Source organism: Meles meles, chromosome 10 (assembly GCF_922984935.1).
Source record: "Meles meles chromosome 10, mMelMel3.1 paternal haplotype, whole genome shotgun sequence".
NCBI classification, from domain to species: domain Eukaryota; kingdom Metazoa; phylum Chordata; class Mammalia; order Carnivora; family Mustelidae; genus Meles; species Meles meles.
This window is the reverse complement of record NC_060075.1, coordinates 4,622,798-4,644,023: the sequence shown is the minus strand read 5'-3', so window position 1 is coordinate 4,644,023 and position 21,226 is coordinate 4,622,798. Positions and strand designations below refer to the sequence as shown.

Here is a 21,226-nt window from a genome sequence, read left to right as displayed (position 1 = left end):
ATCATGACCCGAGCCCAAGGCAGCGGCTTAATCCACTGAACCACCCCGGCGCCCCCTATTTCCGCTGTTTTAATTGACAACATTTGCTGTTCTACGCGTCCCAGGAAAGAGCCGTCTTTCCTTCCACCTCCTGCGTGGATTAATTGTGCCTGTACGTCTTCAGCTGTACTTGGTGCGTTCTTCTTGTTTGGCTGAACTTTATCTTCTAGTAGAGTTGATTCCCGAAGGGCTTCTCCAGGTTCTTGTATGTTTAAAGATAATTTTATTTTTGTAACAGGCTTGGTCGGCAGTGTGACCAGATGTAGAATTCTTGGGTCACACCTTCCTGCTCAGAGGGCTGTATGTATGGCCCCCTGTGTCCCAGTGTTAAAAGCTCTGCGTCTGCCCAGGGCGGCTGTACTTTCCCCGCTTGACAGGTATCAGAGTGTGTGCAAACTGCCGTGACAAAGTACCACAGGCTGGGCGTCTTACACAACAGGCATTTGTGTTCTCATAGTGCTCGAGGCTTTAGGTGCGAGATCCCGGTGCTGTCAGGGTCGTCTGTGGTGAGGGCTCTCTTCTGGCTGGCAGGCGGCCACCTTCTCACTGTGTGCTCACGTGGCCTTTCCTCCGTTGACGTGTGGAGATGGAGAGCTCTGGGGCGGCTCTTCCCTTTCTCAAAAAGGCATCAGTGCTAGCGGATTAAGGCCCCACTCTTAGGCCTTCATTTAACTGTGCCCACCGCCTTAGAGGCTCCATCTCCAAATACAGTCACTTTGGGGGTTGGGCTTCAGCATAAGAACTTCGGGACACAGTGCAGTCTATAATGAAGGGTAATGTGGACTTTTTTTTCTTTTTGCCCAAAGAATTTTTATTTATTCTTTTTTTTTCTTTTTGCAGCGTTAAATATGTGATGTATGTCCGTATTTATTGACATGGAAAAATGTTCACAACATACTGCTGAATGACAAAAAGCAGGTTTATTTATTCTTTTTATCTTTCTATAATCTTCCTGTTTGATAACGATGATTATTTTAAAATGGATATTTGAATTTTTCGAGCTGTTCTTGGTCTTGATTTGTATCTGCTTTGTTTTTATATCTTCCTGGGCATGTGTGTTTTGTCTGCTGTTTGTTTTTCCTATTTTCTCTTTCCCCTCTTGTTTTCTTTTAGTGTTTCTGGACGGCATCTGGCTGGTTTCTGTGCGCTCTTTTCTCACTCCAAACTCTGAGTAGTTCCTCCTGCACTCGCTGTGTGCGCAGCCTCAGTCTGGGCTGGGGGCCGGGCGGAGTCGGGGTGAGGCTGCCTCTCGCTGGCACTTGCCTGGCTCGTAGCTGACAGCAAAGATGTTTCCTGACCTCGCCTCCTGCACTCTTAGGGCAGGTGGGGCTCGGGGCTTGGGAGGCATCTCCAGCTCTTCTGCTCAAACGGACGCTCTGGTTTCGAGCCAGGACTGGCGCTTCTGCTCCTCTGGGGAGAGCTCTGCCCTTTGCCTGGGATCAGAGTCCCTGGGGTTCCCTTTTGGTGTCCGTCTTCACGTGTCTCGGTTGAGTTTTTACTGCCCTTGGCAGCTTGCTGCTTTCCAGTTTCAGGGTATTTTAGGTGTTACGTTCTTGAAGAAAGAATTTCCTTCTCTGTAACTTGTTCTTGTTTTGGGGTGGTTAATAAAAGCAGAAATGTTTTGGGAGGTCTTTGCCATCTTAAAGCTTTTAAGACCCACGCCAGATTTCTTTAATTAATCACTGTAAATGTACTCTATCTGTAAAATTAGGGAGTGGTACAGCACCCTAATTAATGTGCTTTTAGGTTAATTTTTTTATGGCTGTGATGTAATTACAGGAAATTTGGGCAAAGGCTAAATATAGTGGGTGTTTTCTTACAGACAGAACCTCCACTGAATACGCCAGAAAACAGAGAATATCTTGCAGAAATTATGTTTGAATCATTTAACGTACCAGGACTCTACATTGCGGTTCAGGTAAAAACAAAGTTATTTTTACAACTCTCTACAGAGCTTAGCTGTCCACTAGTGGACGGAACGGTGATTCCAGAGGCTGTCTGCAGGAAGACCGTGCGGTGTGTCCTTCCCTTTCCCGCTCCCTTAGCACACTCCCCAACCCCACTCAGGTTTGAACTCAGACATTGTAGAGAACGTGTTCTGTGTTTGTTTTTATGTTTACACTATTAATACAGGATTTATCTGGCTGTTTCTACGTGCATTAAAATCTGTCATGCATTAAAATCTGTCGTATTTCTCTTCGGATGACAAGATCAGGAAGTAGGTGTGGGGTTTTTTTTTGTTTGTTTGTTTGTTTTGTTTCTTTCACTCCTGATCATAATAGAGGAAAGATACTGTAGAGTCTGTTAAAAAAGAAAATAAATAGCTTTTTAATAGCCCTTACGGATTTCGGGCTCCTATGGTTCCCTGAACCAACAACTTCCTCTGAAGCTCCTTGCTCAGTGTGGGGTATTTGTTGGTTTGGGTGGTTATTTCTCTGCCATCCTATATAAAGGAATTGGCTGAAATTTTGGGGAATAATGGGGCAGGTGTTTCCCAAAATATTTTCTGCATCATACTAGTCCTTTTAAGGAAAAGGAGGAGGAGTTGCATAGGAAAATAATTTGGGAGATCCCACGCGCCGTAGCCTGCTGGTGGTGAGTCACAGTGAGTAGCAGAGTAAAGGCCCTGAGAATGCCTGCGTTGAAGAAATCTGTTCATTCCAACACTTCCAAATTTATTTAACCAGAAATCTCCTCTTCCCCCAAGTTATTTACATTCCATGGAGTAGGGAGACACTTTAGGAAACACTGAACCCCAGCCAAGTGCATTGAGGCTGCCTGGAGAGGGTTTTATGTAAGAACAGATTCTTAGGCTTCATCTCAGACCAAGGTTTTCCAGCCTCAGTGGTTCAGAATGCTCAGTTCTGTGTGTTGGGGGCTGATCTGTGTGTTGCAGGATGGTCAGCATTTCTGGCCTCTCCCCACTGGAAGAAACACCACCACCGGCCTCCTCTTCTCCAAGTGTGGCAATCCAAAATGGTTCTCGACATTGCAGAGATTTCCTGGGGGGTGATGTTGCCCTGTCTGAGCACGGCTGCCCTAGTCCTACCAGATCAGAGTGGGTGTGAGGCTTAGTAATCTTTTTTTTTTTTTTTTCCAAACTCCATAAGTGATCTTACCATATCTGTGGACCACACTGAGAACTAGTGGCTTAGAGATTAAAATCTTCTCACTCCATAGTGAAGTTCCTCTCTCACGGGCTTTCCTTTGTAAGCGTCGATTTATTGTATTGAAAACTTGACCCATCCAGCTTAAGTGTACTAAATTTGTGTGTTGTGCAATTTGGAATTTGAATTTTGGAGCAGTGGGGGCTTTGGGAGGGGGGAGGGTGGAGGATAGGGCAGGTTGAGATTTGCTTGGAATAGCTAAGAAAGAGCTTATCAGTGAGCCTGAGAAAATGCAGGCAGAACACTCGAGAAACAGTTCCCTGTGCTCATGGTTTCTGCGTCTTTTATCCAGGCAGTGCTGGCCTTGGCTGCATCTTGGACATCTCGACAAGTTGGTGAACGTACGTTAACAGGGATCGTCATTGACAGCGGGGACGGGGTCACTCATGCCATCCCAGTGGTAAGCAGGATAGTCAATGCTTCACTCTCTCTAGGCCTCACCTAATTTTGAGGTAAGGGAAGAAATGAAAGAGAAAACCCCTTCTGTAATTAAAATATCACATTAAAAGTCATGGCTGTACTTAGAAAAGGTAACAAGAGGTTTTAAACCCAGGTGTACGGGAAGGACAGATGTCCCTTCACCATGGCGTTGGTGGTTTTCACTTTGTCCGAGCAGATGTCCGCAGTCGGGGCGTGAGCCGCGGTTCCGACTCCCTGGCCTCCGCGTGCTCCTCCTGGGGTGGCATCACCCGGGGACTTTTCTCGGCTTGCGTGCGGAGCTGCTGGGTAGATGTCATCTTGAAGACGGATTGTTGGCCTGGGGCATGACCCCTTGGAGGGTTACTGCTGTGTTCTGGGACCGGATGTGTGCGGCTTTGAGCCCCTCATGCTTTAGAAGAATTATTCGAGGAATTACGTCTTGTTTTTTAAAAAATGGATTCAAGAACGAAGAAGGAGAGGTTGTACATTTTGACTTGCAGAGTGCTCTGCAATGTCATTTTTTGGTTTTAATTTTTAAACCTTAGAGAACTGATTCCTAATTCAGGCTTCAAGAGACATCTGTAGTCAGGAATTGGAAACGCCAGATTTGTCCCGTGCTACCTCCGGGGGTCCCTGCTGGAGAGGGGGAAGGAGGCATGGGGCAGTCCTGGCTGATGCCTGCGGATCCTGGGCTGGGAGCACAGGGCCCTCCCAGCACGCTTACTCCTCTTCCGGGTCATTGTGAAGTGTTAGTGCCGCTCGGTGTATAACACTGACGGGGGTCCTGGCATTGGGCTTGTCTCTGCGGCCCTGCCCTCCACGCTCGGTGCAGCCGAGCCCCGGGGGCAGGGGTGCCGGAGGGCTGCCGCTCGGCCCATCCAGTCTCGAATGAGGAGCAGTAGAGAAAACAGATTTCACCAAGTGTACAGGTCCACAGAGGAAGTGGTTTTAGACATTTTATCTATGTCTTTTTAATCAGTTTTTTTCTAAGTATAGAAATTACATTTGTTGTACAAAATTTCTGTAAAACAGAAAGTAACATAACCCATAAACCTGCCCAGAGAACCACATCATACTTTTGTTGGGAGAACCTTCCCAGTTCTTTTTCTTAGGTGCACAAGGATGCATGTTTTAGGCAAAATTGGGATATTCTGTGTCTGGTCATATGTTTTAATTGTATAATATGATCTTGAAGTTATGTTTTGCATATTGGCTTGTCCCTAGTATTTTTTCTTGTGGTTAAATATTCTGTGAAGAAATATTTAATAATTGCATTATAGCCCATTATGTGGGTATGGGATAACCTGTTCATTTATTTTCCTGTGGTTGGACATGTAGGGGTTTTTTTTTTTAGCCAATACTTACTTAATGCTGGTCAACTTCATTTTAGAAAATGTTACACGTACTCCATAGAATATGATAATTCAGTTTGTGAGTAGTTTGTGTTCGCTAATATTCTTGTGAGTTTGGGTTAATCTTTATTACTTTAATAATTTGTACCATCTTTTATTTCCATGTCAAAATATTTCACAAACAGCTCAGACACTGTGGAGAGACTAGTCTTTTACTTCTAGAGTTCAGGTCCATCAGAAAGCACACGAGAGGAGTTCGGGCACCTATCCTTGCAGCTTAGCTGCCGATGTGTCTGGTGCTGGTAACCCTTAGCCCCAGCCCACCCGTAAGGTGAGGTCGGTGGTCACCGCTGTCCTCCGCCTCCCGTGGGCATGTGGCGTAGAAGCCGGTGCCGGAATGTGGAGCCTGGAGTGTCTCCTGTCTTCGCCTGGGACTGTGGTAGGAGCCGCCCACTCTGGCCACCAGCCCCTGGAGAGCCATGGCTTCTGGGGCAACTTATGCCCCCAGGATAGCTGGTGAGGGGCTGGGGCCACCTGTGTGTGGCCGGCATGTGAACTCCTGGCTTGCTTCCTGTCCGGGCCCCAGAGACGTGCTTTGCCGACCAGGCACACAGCCCGTCCAGCCAGAGGGGCCCAGCTCCTGACCAGCACTGGTCTCCAGCTGCACAGGGTTAACTGACCAGAATTAGTCCCAACACGTGCAGCTCTTGGTACCATAAATGGGACCGTTTATCAAGTACCGAGTACGTGCCCCCAAACAGCGCTATGTGCTGGACTTACTGTGTTTCACCAAGTCTCTGTTGTAAACTACGTGTGGGGTTTGTTTGCCCATATTGTGGAGGAAGGTTTTGGGGCTGACATGCGTTGACAGGCTTGTGTGTGGTCACTCAGCGGACAGTCGTGGAGCCGGGATTTGCATCCAGGTTGTCTGAGCCTAATTCCTGGGTACTTAGCCAGATTGTTGACTCCTAAATGTCAGTAGGTTCTTAGTTGGTTTCCCACTTTATAGGTAAAGCTTTTCCCTTGTTCCTGTCCTCACAGATGGCACAACTTTTTGGAAATGCACTGGTTTTTCTCTTTACTTTTCTGATGTAATCGTTTTGGTTGTTTGCAGAGAGTCTCAGGTTATATTAATGGGCTTGTGCATGCAGTCGTTTTCAGAGGCCTCCTGTCCTGAGCCTTGCCCGGACTGGGGGTCCAGGACGTGCTGGGCTCCCAGGGGGCAGGACGTTCAGCATCTGGGAGCTCTGCCCACTGGGGTCACTCACTCCGGTCGTTCTGCCTCCTCTTCCTCCCCAGGCAGAAGGTTATGTCATCGGAAGCTGCATCAAACACATCCCGATTGCAGGTAGAGACATTACGTATTTCATTCAGCAGCTGCTAAGGGAGAGGGAGGTGGGAATCCCTCCTGAGCAGTCACTGGAGACCGCAAAAGCCATTAAGGTAAAAACAGACGGGGAATGGGCCGGGGAATGGGCCGGTTTGGGGGGAGAGAGAAACGGTGTTTGGACACTTCCCCTTGCCGTCATCACCCCTGCTCCCTCCCTCCTTCCTCTCCCCTCCCAAGAATGTGGGTCTTGTTCTGTTGACCACCTGAGCTAAGGGGCTGAAAGCCTGGAAGCTTCGCCTTCTCCGAGCGCGAACGCTGTGGAGGCTCCGCTGTAAGTGCGGACAGCTTGATCTCTGGTACTGAGCACAGGCGCACATAGTACAGCATCATTTAATTGGAGCCTCATTAGATGGAGCCTTCAATTAACTGAATGTGCCTTCCGCATCTGCCTCTGTGCTTCCTTTCTGCAAAGAGGCGCAGGCAGCAGCAGCAGCACTGCTGGGCGTTCTGCGGAGCCGGCCCGTCCTCCGACTGGCGGCTGGTGCTGGGCTGAGCTTCTGTGCCCTGGGAACGGCGGCTGAGAATGACGCCGTTCTAGGATCTCAGACCATTCAACAACATCCTCCCGCATCTGCTAGACTCGGGTACCGTGCCGGAGAAGTCGCAGGAGGTTTGACCATGTAAATCAGTAGGATTAGAAGAAAAATGGCTCACTGGTCCTTAAACTGTCCACGTGACCTGGCCCATCAGTTTCGTCTTTGTATTACTCTGTACATGGCAGCTGACAAGCCCTTTCTGAAGGGACTTCTCTTTTTAGGTTTCAAAATCAGGACAGATTATTTTTTTTAAGCCAAAAGGCAAGAGATGTTTAGTAGTGCAAGGATAACTGGCATGTAGTTGAAGAGGAAAGGGTTTTGTCCGTTTTCGGAGAGGAGCGTGATTGGGAAGTGAGACACGGGACCAGGAGCATCTCCTGTTTCACGGAACACGGGCTTGCTAAGGGGAGGTGAGCCTAAGCCCCCACTCCCTTCTGAGCTCCCGGTAGTGGGCTGATGGAAGGAGAGTCATCAGAGAGGACCCACGTTTCGTATGCCACTCTTGGTAAAAACCGGCACTTTCCAGACAGGGTGCACTGGTGTAGGCCCGGGCTCCTGCTGGGAGGATGGCCAGCTGCCCCAGCATCCTGGGGATGGGAGTGTTAGGGGTTAGGCACTCCCAGGGCTAGAAATAGTTTGCCCTGGGCGAACCCGGGGGCAGAGTTTACAGAGTATTCTAAGACTTTCTTTTAGATTAAAATATTTCCCAAGATTTTCCTTTTTTCCTTGCCTTTCTTCAGTGAAAGAAATTTGGATATTTGATGCATGTTCTCTCGTCACCCCACAGCTGTTACTAATGTGGTTCAGGATTGAACTTCTTTTTTTTTTTTTAAAGATTTTATTTATTTATTTGACAGAGATCACAAGTAGATAGAGAGGCAGGCAGAGAGAGAGAGAGGGAAGCAGGCTCCCTGCTGAGCAGAGAGCCCGATGCGGGACTCGATCCCAGGACCCCGAGATCATGACCTGAGCCAAAGGCAGCGGCTTAACCCACTGAGCCACCCAGGCGCCCAGGATTGAACTTCTTGTCCCTGACACTGAGGGCTCTGTCTGGCGAGTGTGAGAGTCCCATTTTTACTGGAGGTTTCGGAGTGTGAGGACTTGTGCTCTCCTGGTCCTTGCGGTGGGGTCCACTTTGCTCACAGTCTGTCTGGGGCCCAGTTGTCACCCGGCAGCTGGAGCTTGCCATTCAGGCTGTGACCACGTCCTGCTCAATGGTGAACACCAGGAGTCCTCCCCTGTCCCCGGATGAGCTGTGCTGGCCCCATTGTGTGGCGTAGCCTGCTGTTCGTTGTCTCCTCTCTGCTTCCTGTGAAGGAGGAGATTCTGGAAAGTGGTTGAGAGGTACCCCGGTGTCGTGGTAGTCCTCTGGCTGTCCCCTGGGGTCATGAGCAGGCACACAGCCCCCTTGCGGCAGGAGTCCAGAATTTAAGACTCACACCGCCGCCCTCCAGCCAAGTCTGTTGAGGCGCTTCTGGTATCAGCGAGGCTGCAGGGCGCTGACCAGGCCTCTGGCTGCTTACGGTCTGCGGCCAGCCCGGTAGCTTTCCAGTCGCTTCGCCCGACTCACCCCCTCTAGCGTCAGGGCCCACGGGATGGTAACAACCCTGGCTTGTCGGTCTTGTTAATTCTGCGAGAGTGCGTTAAGGTTGCTATTAGAGTAGGATCCGGGGATCCTAAAAAACATAGAACTCAGTGTTAGGAAGACACCTGCAGAGGTCCTTCGGGAACGTGTAACGAGCACCAGCGTGCACCCGACAGTGCCGGATGGACAGAGCCCACCGGGCCTTCGCCCCCAGGAAGCTCACTTTTGGGAGCTGGTACCCCGGTGCCACCTGCTGGCTCTCTGAGGTCAGCTGTGGGGACAGAGGGGCCACCCTCAGATTGCCTGTCACACGCTACCAGATGCTGAGGGAATGCCGGGCACGTCTGCGGGTTGGCTGCCGGCGCCGGGGCGAAGAGTGTCATGGTAGCAGCAGTGGGGACCCCCGGTGCTCCCGTCTACACCGCCTTCTCTGTTTTCTCACCGCATCTCCCTCCGTGCAGCACACTGTCGTTTCCTTACGCGTTATGGCCATCGGTTACGTCCAGCTCTCGGCCAGAGCGTACGTTCCAGCGGGCAGGGGTCTGCGTGTGTTTGTTCCTTTGCACAGCCCCTGTGCCTAGGCCCGCAGTGCGTACTTGTCACAGAGCCCGTGGCCGTGCCCTGTCACACTGCACAGCAGGCTCACAGCTGAATTATTGGTCACAGTAGGCGTGAGGTCTGCTGGGCCAGTGCCTGGGCAAGTGCTGTATGGGGACCTCAGAGGAGTAAGGGATGAGACAGGACATTTAAAGATGTTTATTTATTTGAGAGAGAGCGAGAGAGAGCACCTAGGGAGAAGAAGAAGCACGGCCCCCCACTAAACAGGGAGACCTGGATCCCAGGACCCCGGGATCATGACCTGAGCTGAAGGCAGACACTTAACCGACTGAGCCGCCCAGGCGCCCCAAGACAGGACACTTAGTAGACACATTTGGACATTGTTTCAGGTAATAGGGCAACAAAATCTGAGAGAGTAAGGCTGAGATGTACAGCTGAGCTGCAGAGAAAGCCGACTCCCGTATCCAGAATCAAAGCACAGTCCCATCTGCCATGACGGGGAGAACAGGAGGCCTGACGGCACGTCCACACTGGAGTTCCGGCGTGTTTCATGCGCAGGGTCACTGGGTTCTTCTGTGGGAGGGAACAGACTCTGCCTAGTTAATGCCTGGTGCCGTCTTTGGGTTCGCGTCTGCAGGAGAAATACTGTTACATTTGCCCTGACATAGTCAAGGAATTTGCCAAATACGACGTGGATCCCCGGAAGTGGATCAAGCAGTACACGGGTATCAATGCCATCAACCAGAGGAAGTTCGTCATAGATGTGGGCTACGAAAGATTCCTGGGGCCGGAGATTTTCTTCCACCCCGAGGTAAGAGGTCTGCTTCGGACGGCGCCAAAGTAAGGCGTCCGTGGGGCGACGCTGCCACCTAGTGCGCCTGGAGAGCAGTGCGGCAGGACTGCAGTCCCCCGGCCGCTCTGCCCGGTGCCGGCCCTGCCTTCTGTCCCGGCGGCCCTGCCTTCTGTCCCGGCGGCGGTTGCAGTCGCCTCTGCACTGACCCGCTTGTTCAACAGTTAATGACTGATCGCGTCCTGGGTGGTTGGGAAGAGCGGTGGAAGGTAATGGGATTAAAGTCAATCTCACACTGATAGGAAAGCTCGTTTGCCTCAGGGACCAAATGAAAGAAAGTGTAACATGGGGCGCCTGGGTGGCTCAGTGGGTTAAAGCCTCTGCCTTCAGCTCAGGTCATGATCCCAGAGTCCTGGGATCGAGCCCCGCATCGGGTTCTCTGCTCAGCAGGGAGCCTGCTTCCTCCTCTCTCTCTCTGCCTCTCTGCCTGCTTGTGATCTCTGTCTGTCAAATAAATAAATAAAATCTTTAAAAAAATAAAATAAAAAAAGTAAAAGTGGGGTAACACAGAGTCTCTCCCTCTTCGGTGGCCATCCTTCCTGCTCCCAGTGTTTAACCCAGGACACTGGTTCTGCAGAGCAGTTGAAGCTTCGGCTGGAGGAGGACTAGCCTTCCCATTAGTTACGTGGTGGAAGAATTACGGATGCCACCATTTTAACTATTAGTCACAAAGAATTACTACTTTTGCAGGAGGAGTAATTATGAGGCAACATTTTAAGGTTTCAATAAAAGGCATTTCATTTGTATTTTGGTATATATTTCTGCCTAATACCGTTTATATTCACTCGGTTACAAACTGCTGCCTATTTCTGGGTGCGTCTGTGCCCCGTTCGTCCAGGAAGTGGCAAGATGTCCGAGTTAATGTCACCAAGGGCATCCTGCTCATTCATGCAAACCTTTGCTGATACTGACCTAAGACGTGAAATGGACAGGGTCTGGTGAACAGTCGTAGAGAAATTGGATGTTACCTTCTTCCTTGAGACTATTGTACATTAAAGCTTCTCTTGATTTTTAAAATCTGCTTACAATGTAATTGAATTATTTATACTTTAGCGTATTTAACTTAGAGAATTAAGTATAAGATTGGTCACTCGGTGGCTTGATCAACACCGTCTCGGTTTTGTCATTTTAAAGACCCCGTCTTCAGGTTGGGGGCACAGGGGGCTCAGTCGGTGAAGCGTCCGACTCTTGATCTCAGCTCAGGTCTTGAACTGAGGGTCGTGAGTTCTGAGCCCAGGGTCATGTGCTGGGCGTGGAGCCTGCTTAGAAAACATAAACCACCACCATCAGATTGGGCAGCCCTCCACCCATCTTCTAGCCCGCTACCGTGATCTTTTGTTGTCCTTGGGGTGTTTTTGGTTATGTCTTACCTAATTTCTTTCATGATGTGAATATTTGTAAGTGTTATGTACTCGTTATGTACTCATGGTGTTTCTCGTTACGTATCATGCACGTGCTTTTATAGTCTCTTATCAGCACGATGCACCGCGTATTCCTAACACAGGACTGGTCTCATTGTTCAGTTTGCTAGTTTTCCTTCACTAAACCCAGCCATCTCCTCTCTTGAGGGGACATATGTCTTCATCAGTACACAAGTCACATGGGATTCATTTGGCATATTATACCAATATGAATGTGAAGTTTTGAAATGTATGGTAAATCCTGTATCTGTCAAAGCTACTTTTTTTTTTTTTTAAGAGTTTATTTATTTGTCAGAGAGAGAGCAAGAGTGAGAGAGTGAGCGAGCACAAGCAGGGGGAGCAGCAGGCAGAGGGAGAAGCAGGCTTCCTGCTGAGCAGGGAGCCCGATGCGGGACTCGATCCCGGGATCCTGGGATCATGACCTGAGCCTAAGGCAGACACCCAACCGACTGAGCCACCCAGGCGCCCCAAAGCTACTTTTTAAAGAGAGTTTTCTTTTGTCGTATTGAGAGAAATGTATAATGTTTCTTTTATATTTCTATAAAATTTAGTTTGCCAACCCAGACTTTATGGAATCCATCTCTGATGTTGTTGATGAAGTAATACAGAACTGCCCCATCGATGTGCGCCGTCCGCTGTATAAGGTATGATTAGGTGCTTCGATTTCCTTTCAGCGTTAAAGAATTCACAGACATTCCCGTTCCACTCTTGTTCGATAGGCTTTGTTAAAGGCCGGTGAGATGGTAAAATGTTTTTCTTAGACTGGGGGTGACTTAAATTTGGAAATATGACTCAGTTAGCTAGAAATATTGAATTTAAATACTCTCGGATTTTCTATTCTTACCTGGCAAGCTATATTTTCAATTGGACTTCAACCGTGTTCATTGGTTGAAAGAAGATACGTCCTCTTATGCTTTCCATGAGATCCACCGGTCTTGTTTCATGCACGTCTGGGTTTGGTGCCAAATGTGGTGTAGCCAGAAGAAGTTAGAGCCTGAGATGAAACAGTCAAAGAGGAAATGGTCGTATAACATTTTCTCCAGAATTCTTTGATTGCGAGGTATTTTGGACCTCGAAATGAGAAAAAGCTAGCCACGTCCCTGTAGGATAAAGGAAATACTGCAGACAGCCACATGTCGAGAGCAGAAGGTAGAAGTCTGCTGGCTTTCATGGTAACGTGGCTTCTGCCTGAGCGCATCACGCTGTCAGCCATGACCGGTGGCTCCGGCCTGCCTGCCCCGGACGCAGGAGGCGCGTGTGGCGGGGAGAGAATCGGGCTCAGGGAGGACGGCTGCGGAGTCCCGTTGCATCTGTGCGGCGGGATACTAGGCAGTCTTTAGGGAGAGTGAGGTAAATGTACGTAAGTTCAAATGAAAAGATGTGAGAAAGGTTATACCACTTACACATACTGTCACGTCATTTTATGTAAAAATAGAGCTCGCATGTGCATAGAAGAGGATTTGAACACGCGGTGTCTTCGGGGGTGGGGAATGGACAGCTTTTACTTTCTAACTTTTTGTGTTTTAAAATTACTGGGGATTTCATAGTTAACTAATGTTGTTCTTATTATTGGAAAAAACTCACTATGTAGATAACTTCTTATGGGTGGAAACAAATTATAATTCTATTTTTATTTGTTGCGTATCTTCTCAAGTAAAATGTGCAAGAGAGGGAAACTGACGACTGACTGAGGGGTCTGCTCACTTCTTACTGAGTGAAAGAGTAGCACGTGCCCTTCTCCCCCTTCCTAACCCTCACTAGAGGCCAGCTGTGTCTCCTCGTCCCCGAAGGTGAGAGCAGGTGTGCACCGCTCCCACCAGCGGCTGCGGACTGCTCCTGGTGGGGCGGGTTCTTTCTCGTGACACTGTAGGTCACGCTCGGTGGATTTCTAGGATTCTCGAAGAAGAGATGGCCTTGGAGACTGTGTGGACTGAGCCCAGAGATGGGCAGAGGAGGCCAGGCTAGGGGTGCTGGGCCGAGTGGAGCAGATGCCTGTCAGGCCGTCTTTGGTCCTGCTTCACGTCTCTTATCACTGGACAGGTTCCCTAACCCCGGTGACGGGAGCTGGTAAGGCTGGGTGGGGAGGGCAGTCTCTGCTGCTTGGAAGAGGAGACCGTCTTTCCTTCTACCATGTTCGTGTTCTGCCCCGGGTTCTCTGGAGGAGTCCGCCTCCAGTCTCTCCCCTTGTGGGGAGGCCTGCTCCTTCCTGTCTGACCTGTAATCACACTGGGACGCCATTTCCAGTGCAGAGTCTAAGTTGCCAACAGCAGTGTGCTCAGAACAGAGGCATCAGAAGGATGACAGCTGGGAGGGATATGGCTTATGAAGCGGAGGAGGGAAGATGAGTTCTGGGGGCTGGGAATGAGAAAGTCTCCTGTAGCAGCCACTCCAATCTCTGCCCCCTCACCACTTGGGGGGTCCAGCCTCCAATTCCATCCGCTTTCTAGATGCTCCCAGGTGACTCCGTAGCCACCACAGAAGCTGTATGTGCACAGGACCTGCTAACAGTTTGTCTCCCCGGTCCTCACTGATGGAAGGGTGGGCCGGGTCCACCCACAGCCCCAGGCGGGTCAGACGGGTGACCTCCGGGAGTGAGAGTGAAGAGATACCAGCGGGTCACTTGGCCTCAGAGTCATCCTTCTGATGGGTGTGGGGTGAAGGCGGGTGAGACGTGTGGGGAGACCTTCCCTCGGCCGGTGGCTGTGCACGCCGCTCTCTGGGCCACAGGCTGGGGAGGTGAGTGCAGAGCTGGTGTAGAGGGTTGGGTGCTGGGACACCGAGGCAGGGGTGGGTTAGGACTGACAACGGGACTAAAGCCCTAATGTAAGGGCTTTAACCCAATTACTTGCATTTCCTAACATATGTGTTTTTAAAGGTTTAATTAATTGATTTATTTAGAGAGAGTGAGTGGGAGGAGGGGCAGAAGGAGAGAAAGAATCTGAAGCCGGCTCTGCTGGGCGTGGAGCCCGGGTCGGGGCTGGATCCCATGACCCTGAGGTCATGACCCGAGCCGGCATGAAGAGGCAGGTGTTTAACCGACTGAGCCCCCCAGGTCCCCCATCCCAACACGTTTTTAAAGCCTCAGATTTCTATCAGTCTTGTGCTCAGGAAGTTGGAGAACGTGGTTGAGCTTCTAAATGTAATTCTTTAAATGATAGGAAATTTCAGATTTCCTTCGTGTGGTTGATTGCTATCCCGATGCCCCTGACCTTGTTTAGAAACAACCTTGAGTGTCTCCGTTTCTGAACAGATTTCTCTTGAACAAATCACGTTATTCACAGACTTTAACAGATCACTTTGTAAATGGTGACAGCTCATTTATTGGGTGCTGATTCGTGTCGAGAACGGATGAAAAACATTCCTCACGGTGCTGTCGTGAGGTGGCCGCTGGCTCCGGGTGGCCCTGCTGTGTCCCCGGAGGCCTGTCGTGGGCAGGGACGTGGTCCTTCAGGCCTCACACCCTTCTGTTGAGGAAAACGGTCCTTTTGCAGATCGGAGGAACGAAGCGCGGGGGAGGTCACGTAGCTGCAGAGCCTGGCGGCTGGGTTCTGGGTCACGTCCCACATCTGTCAACACACGACACTGAAAATTACATCACGTGTGGAAGGAGGATGATTCTGCAACGAGGGGAGGCCTGTCCCTGACCACCTCACCCTGAGGGCCGTCGGCTCTCCCTGTGGTGGGGAAGGTGCTGGCTGGGCCGTAGTTGTCTGTGCCAAGGCGGTCTTGGCTCCGTCGCCGCGGGTGTTCCTGTGGTGGCCTCTGTGTGGTGATGGCGGCTAGACCTCCAGTCGGGTTAACGGGGGAGTTGATGGGGCTTTTCTGCTTTGTCGTGAGGCCAGGCTCTGTGCGCTGTGGGGAGACAGGGACACAGAGGGGACTGCACCCCTTGCCCCCTTGGTGAGCTATCGAGGCTCTCCTGAAAACACCCGAGGCGCTCCTGGCCCTTGAGTGACCCCTGGTCGGGCCTGTGGACAGCAAGCAGGGATGGTGGGTGGGTGAGTAGAGGGCGCGACTTTGAAAACTTAGGATCTTTATAGAAGGAAAACAGCTTTTCATTTTCATTTTCATTTACTTATCTTTATTAAGATAAGTAATTTATTAAGATATTTATTCTTGAGTAACCTCTACACTCAGTGTGGGGCTTGAGCTCAAAACCCCGATATCGAGAGTCACACGCTCCACGGTGGGCGTCCATAATTTTTTAGATGAAAGTAGTTCCCATCCAATTTTTATTTCTTTCTGGCCTGTAGACAGCGGGATAGGTGTTTACGTGCCCCGTAATCTATGTCTCTATATCTTTATCTTCTCTCTTCCTTCCTCTCTACCTGTCTATCCGACCTTGCTCTAGCTGTCCCTGTGTTTGAAAGAATTGGCCCGCTTTCAGTCTGGCAAGCCTAGAATGTTGAGGGCAGGCTGGGACCCAGGCCGGGTGGGCACTGCAGCCTCAGGGCAGGGTTCCTTGTCCTGTGGGAACGTGGGGTTTTCTCTTCAGCCGGGCCTTTCGTTGTGAGTGAGGCACACCCACAGCCCTGAGGGTCCTCGGTACTTAACCGCCTCTGCCGGATGCCCTCAGAGCGATGTCTAGGTTAATGTTGATCAGATCCCTGGGAGTGACGGCCAGGCCAGGCTGACCATAACTGTCAGCCATCACAGAAGCTAATGGGGTAGTTGAAGAAAGAAGAAAGAAAACCCTGGAAGCCAAGGGAAGACAGCTATCCTCCGCCCTGTCAGGTGATGCAGAGAGGCCTCTGGGATGAGGGCGGAGAAGTGTCTGTTGGGTTTCCCGGGAAGAGGTGCTGGAGCGGCCTGGGAGGAGTTGGTTGGGGACAGACCACAGCAGCTGCGGGAGGAAGAGGGGTCACGAGGGAAAGGGGGGTGTGCAGACGTTCTTGTGAGACGTTTGTCATTAGTCGTTTCATCCCCCAAATCGGGCAGCTGTTTACTGTCGGCCCTGGGGGTTCACCTGGATTTTCTGTGCGGCACGGGTCTGCGCCCTGTGGCTCACATTTTAGAGATTGGCTTGTTCAGGCTTGGCTGCGTTTGCTGTCTCTGGGTCCCACCTGAGAAGCTCTTGTCCCTAAAGAGGGACAGGCTTTCAGGACTGCAGTGTTGGGGGAGAGGCTTCCCAGGACTTTCTGATGGGGCTGTCAGCCTGGCCTGAGGGGGACACTCCCCCACGAGCACTTTGCACCACAGGGAACCGGGGAAGCGGGTTAAAGTTACAAAGCGCGGTGGGCAGGGGCAGTGTATGTCTGTCAAACGCGATTAAAAGTAAGCAGAGTCTCTGCCCAGAATCTGCTTGGCGTTCCAGGAGTTCCAGGAGTTCCAGGAATGGGAATTCTTGCCATTCTAGTGCCGTGTTAGGTGTCCGTTGAATGAACTTACTGGCATTACATCCTTGAAATAAAGGATTATTTACATTACATTTACAGTACATTACATCCTTTATTTCAAGTCTCTCTGACTTGGGCTTCGGGTGGCCAACGGGCTGCGTGTGGTGTCCACAGCCGCCCTCGTCTTTCCTGGTGTAAAGGCAGGACCTTTCCGTTTGTGAGGGGTTCTGTGATGGAGACTTTTGTTGGCCATCACGAAACAAACATTTGTGCAGCCAGGTAAGGCGTTAGCTGTAGTTGCCAAGGCCAGTGAAAATTCCAGCCGGCCCCGCGGCCCGAGTAAGCAGGTGGACCAGCCTCGCAGAGCGAGGGGAGCGCCGCACCCTTAGCGTTCACGGCCGTTCAGCAAGTCAGGGCTCCGCATCACAAGGTGCAGCTTTAGTCTGGAAACCCTCGACTCTGTAGGCGAGCAAAGATGATTATCTCCCACTTGAAATGCATTTAGAAAATTTGAGAAATCCCAAAATCTTTCATAAAACTGAGGTCACTCCTCTGTGATCATTGCGTATCATTACTGTGGCCATCTTTCTTTTTTCATGGTTTTGAAACAGGAGTGGGTGGGTCTCTGTCTGCTATGCGTGTATTTCGTGTCCTGTATGTTAACTTGGCATTGTGGCTGTGAGCATTTTCTTGAGTAATCAGCATTCTTCGAAAACCTGATTTTTAATGGGATCTAATGCTCTGTCCTGTGTCTCTTTTAGCATCCAGCTCTTTTCTTGCAGTTAGGGCTTTGATATTGTGTAGCTGGGGTCAAGATCTCTTTCTTCCCAGGACCTCATCTGACACTCACGGCGGCATGTCCTTAGTGACGCTGTCTGAGGCGGCTGGTTCTGATGGGAGCATCTGGCGACAGGAGCCCAGCAGGTGCCTCCTGGCTGAGTTGCTCGCCTGGGTTAACAGGTCTTTGATCCCTCGTGGACGTGTCCATGCTAGCTGTGGTGCTGAGAAGCCCAGGCTGCAGCCGAACACGAGAGCCAGACCCGTGACCTGGTCTGGGCCCTGCAGACCTACCCCCCGGGGCTGCTGCATCTTGTGTCTGTGTGAAGGAGGCTGCTTGCTTGGTGGGGGGTGCCATCAGAGTGGGGGTCCAGGACAACGGCCTGTGTTCAGAGGCTGAAGAACAGGGTGGACAGTTCCTTATGGGCGAGCGGGTTGAGATCAGGGTTGGTCCTCTGTAAGTCTGTTGAGATTACTGGGTCATGTTAGAATTTTCTCTGCTCTGAATGAGGCCTTGGAATGGGGGTGAGGCCTGGAGCTCCCTCTCAGGGAGGGCCCGGGCCACAGGGCCTGCTTCTCTGCTGTGCACAGCAGCAGCACCTGGGAGGAGTCCAGTGTTGAATGCACTTGGGTTTGGCCGTGTGCTCCCTTCCTCGCACGGGCAGAGTGCAGTGAGGCAGGGAAGACCCCGAGAATGCGGGTCCCTCGGGCTTCCTCCCGCCGCGCTGCTCGGTGCGGGGCCTGCCCCTTCGGCGAGTCCTCCGTTCATCCCAGCCTTCTGTTGCATTGCCCTGTTCACAAAAATTCCGCTGGAGGTAGAATTTACTTGCAATAAAACAAACCCACTTTAAGGACAATTGAAGGAGATTGGACGAGTCTACATGGCCGTGGAATTGCCGCCACAGTGCAGGCAGAGAGCGTGACCACCCCCCGCACACGGTCCCCGTTCTCTGCTGGCCGTCCCTGTCCCTCAGCCCCAGCTGCTGGAGGGCACAGACCTCTCTCTGTCACTACACATCAGACCTGACCTTCTGGGCCTGCACGCACATGGAGTCATATGTGGCGTCCTCTGTCCCCTGTACTCAGCTCGTGCTTCGGAGCTGCAGGCTAGCACGGGTCATCCCTGTCTGTGCCGGTCAGCACTGCTGGATGCGACCCCCAGGGGGCTTCCCCCCACCCATACAGAATTCGGCTCATTTCTAGGTTTTTGGCTACTACAAAAACCTGCTCGGAACATCTGGGTGCAAGTCTGTGTGGATACATGTGTTCTTCCCCTCGGGCAAATACCCAGGCATGCCATGGTCGCGTGTCCGTGTGTGTTTAACTTGATAAAGACCCGCAGACTTTCCCCAGGGCGGTTGTGCTGTCTGTTGGTCTCGTAACCTGAACTTGCCATGTAATGGGTTTAATTAGTGCCTGAACTTGCCGTGTAATGGGTTTAGTTAGTGCGATCCCCGTTACAGGCGCTGTTGGCCATCTGTCCATGTGCTTGTTGGTCACCTGTGCGCCGCCTTTTGTGAAGTGTCTAAACTTTCTGCCTGTTTTTTTATTGGTTTGTTTTATTGAGCTGTAAGGGTTGTTTTCTTTATTCTGGACACAAGTCTTTTGTTAGATATGTATATTGCAAATATTTTTTCCTAGTCTGTGGCTCGTCTTCATTTTCTTAGTGGTATCTTTCGTTTGTGTGTTTGTTTGTTCTTAAGTACTCTCTACCCGAGCGTGGCTCGATCTCATGACCCAAGATCAGGAGTCCCGTGCTCCACTCCCTGAGCCGGCCGGGCACCCCTCTTAGTGGTCTTTTTTGAAGAACAGAAGTTTTTCATTTTATGAAGTCGAGTTTATCCATTTTTATCTTTTATGGTTAATGTTTTTAAATGTGCCATCAAAGGAATTTTTTGCCAACATCAAAGTCATGAAGATTAAAACAATTTTCTTCTAGAGATTCTCTAGTTCTAGCTTTACATTGACGTCTGATCCATGTGGAGTCGCACCGTGTATGTGACGGATGGTAGTGAGTGTCCACGTCCTCCCATGGGTATCAGCTACTCTGGCATCGTTTGTGTTCCCTTCCCTATGGGGGTAACTTGGCGACTGTGTCTAAAATCGTTTGGCTGCATATATACCGTGGCACTTCTATTGCACGAATGAGGAAATGGATTATACGCGTTATTTCTCTGAAGGCGACTCGAGATCTTGCAGTGCTTCTGAAGTTCACAGTGAGCAGTCATGTGCGCACGGGCTGAATTATTTCTCGATTAAAAAATCCATTACAGGGCGCCTGGGTGGCTCAGTGGGTTAAGCCTCTGCTTTCAGCTCAGGTCATGATCTCCGGGTCCTGGGATCGAGCCCCGTATCAGGCTCTCTGCTCAGCAGGGGGCCTGCTTCCCCCCCCCAACCCCACTGCCGCCTGCTTTTCTGCCTACTTGTGATCTGTCTGTCAAATAAAATCTAAAAAAAAAAAACAAACCAATAACAGAGATATGATAAATAATTGTAATAACCCAGACCAGATCCTGGCCTGGAGGGATAAAAATGCTGTAAAGACTATTACTAGGTCAAGTGCCAAAACTGGAACAGGGAAGACAGGTTGGATGAAAGTTTTGTGTTCACGTAAGTTCACGAAGTTGACAGTTGTGCTGTGGTAACATCAGAGAATGTCCCTGTTCTTCGTTAGACACACTGAAGTGTTTCGGAATGAAGGACCTTGATGCATGTGCTTTACCCTCAGAAGAAGGGCGTGTGTGTGTGTGTGTGTGTGTGTGTGTGTGTGTGTAGAGAGTGTGAACAATGGAGCAGGTGTGGTTAGGTGTTCACAACAGGTAAGTCTGAATAAAGGGTGGTTCCACTTTTGCTACCTTGAAATTATTTATTTCCAAATGGGAACTTCTTTCTTTTCAAATAAAAAGTTTAAAAAAATCCATTACATCAACTTGTTAATATTTGCCTTTTCCAAAAAAGTAGGATTAAATGTATTAAAATAGCCGTTAGTGGTGATTTTCTAAAAACTAGGTACAGTGCTTATCTTGTTTGAAATGTAAATAGAAATTTACTTGAAAAATAAATGGCCAGTTTAGATGTAATCTACTCAATTTTTAAAGTATTTTAGGATGTTGGCTTATGTTGCAAATTCTGTCTCTGAAATACAGCTATGAGTTCTGTTGGGTAAACTGGCCTATTTGAAATTTTCTGTTGGTATTTTCTATTTCTTTCTTTTTTTTTTTTTTTAATATTTTATTTATTTGACACACAGAGAGAGAGAGATCACAACCAGGCAGAGAGGCAGGAAGAGAGAGAGGAGGAAGCAGGCTCCCTGCGGAGCAGAGAGCCCGATGCGGGGCTCAATCCCAGGACCCTGGGATCATGACCTGAGCCGAAGGCAGAGGCTTTAACCCACTGAGCCACCCAGGCGCCCCTGGTATTTTCTATTTCTTACAATATCTTTAAGTGCCTAGTTTGATTGATGTGAGTAATTTAAGATGATTAAGAGCCCTGTGCACAAGATCCCTGTGTATGTCTTAGTCAAGAAGACGGGGTCACTGTTAAGTTCCGGCATCCCTCCAGGGGCTTAATGTCAACCCAGCTGTGTTTTACCAAGTACTGTTTTGTATTTGATCTATTTCTGCCACAACAAAATGAATAGAAGAAGCCTTATAATCTGCCAGATACAGGTGATCTGTTCTAGGGCAGAAACGGGGAAGGATTTAGAGTGAAATCAGTGCAGCCAGTAAGTACTTGTAAAGTGATGCTTGGTTGATCTGGTCAATGAGAGCCATCCTGTCCATTTTCCATGGTCAG

General features: G+C 50.0%; 1 protein-coding gene across 4 annotated transcripts in view; it reads left to right on the top strand.

Moving 5' to 3' along the window:
• The window catches only part of ACTR3B (actin related protein 3B), a 73,609-nt gene that overhangs the window by 42,255 nt on the left and 10,128 nt on the right, over positions 1-21,226 (top strand). For 3 of the 4 annotated variants that reach the window (XM_046020665.1, XM_046020668.1, XM_046020666.1), the window contains 5 exons: positions 1,862-1,957; positions 3,499-3,606; positions 6,278-6,421; positions 9,685-9,858; positions 11,870-11,962. In XM_046020665.1, coding sequence (XP_045876621.1) covers positions 1,862-1,957; positions 3,499-3,606; positions 6,278-6,421; positions 9,685-9,858; positions 11,870-11,962 — 615 coding nt within the window. Of the gene's footprint in view, positions 1-894; positions 958-1,861; positions 1,958-3,498; positions 3,607-6,277; positions 6,422-9,684; positions 9,859-11,869; positions 11,963-21,226 lie in introns of those variants that run through there. The other variant, XM_046020667.1, reaches the window with a different exon arrangement.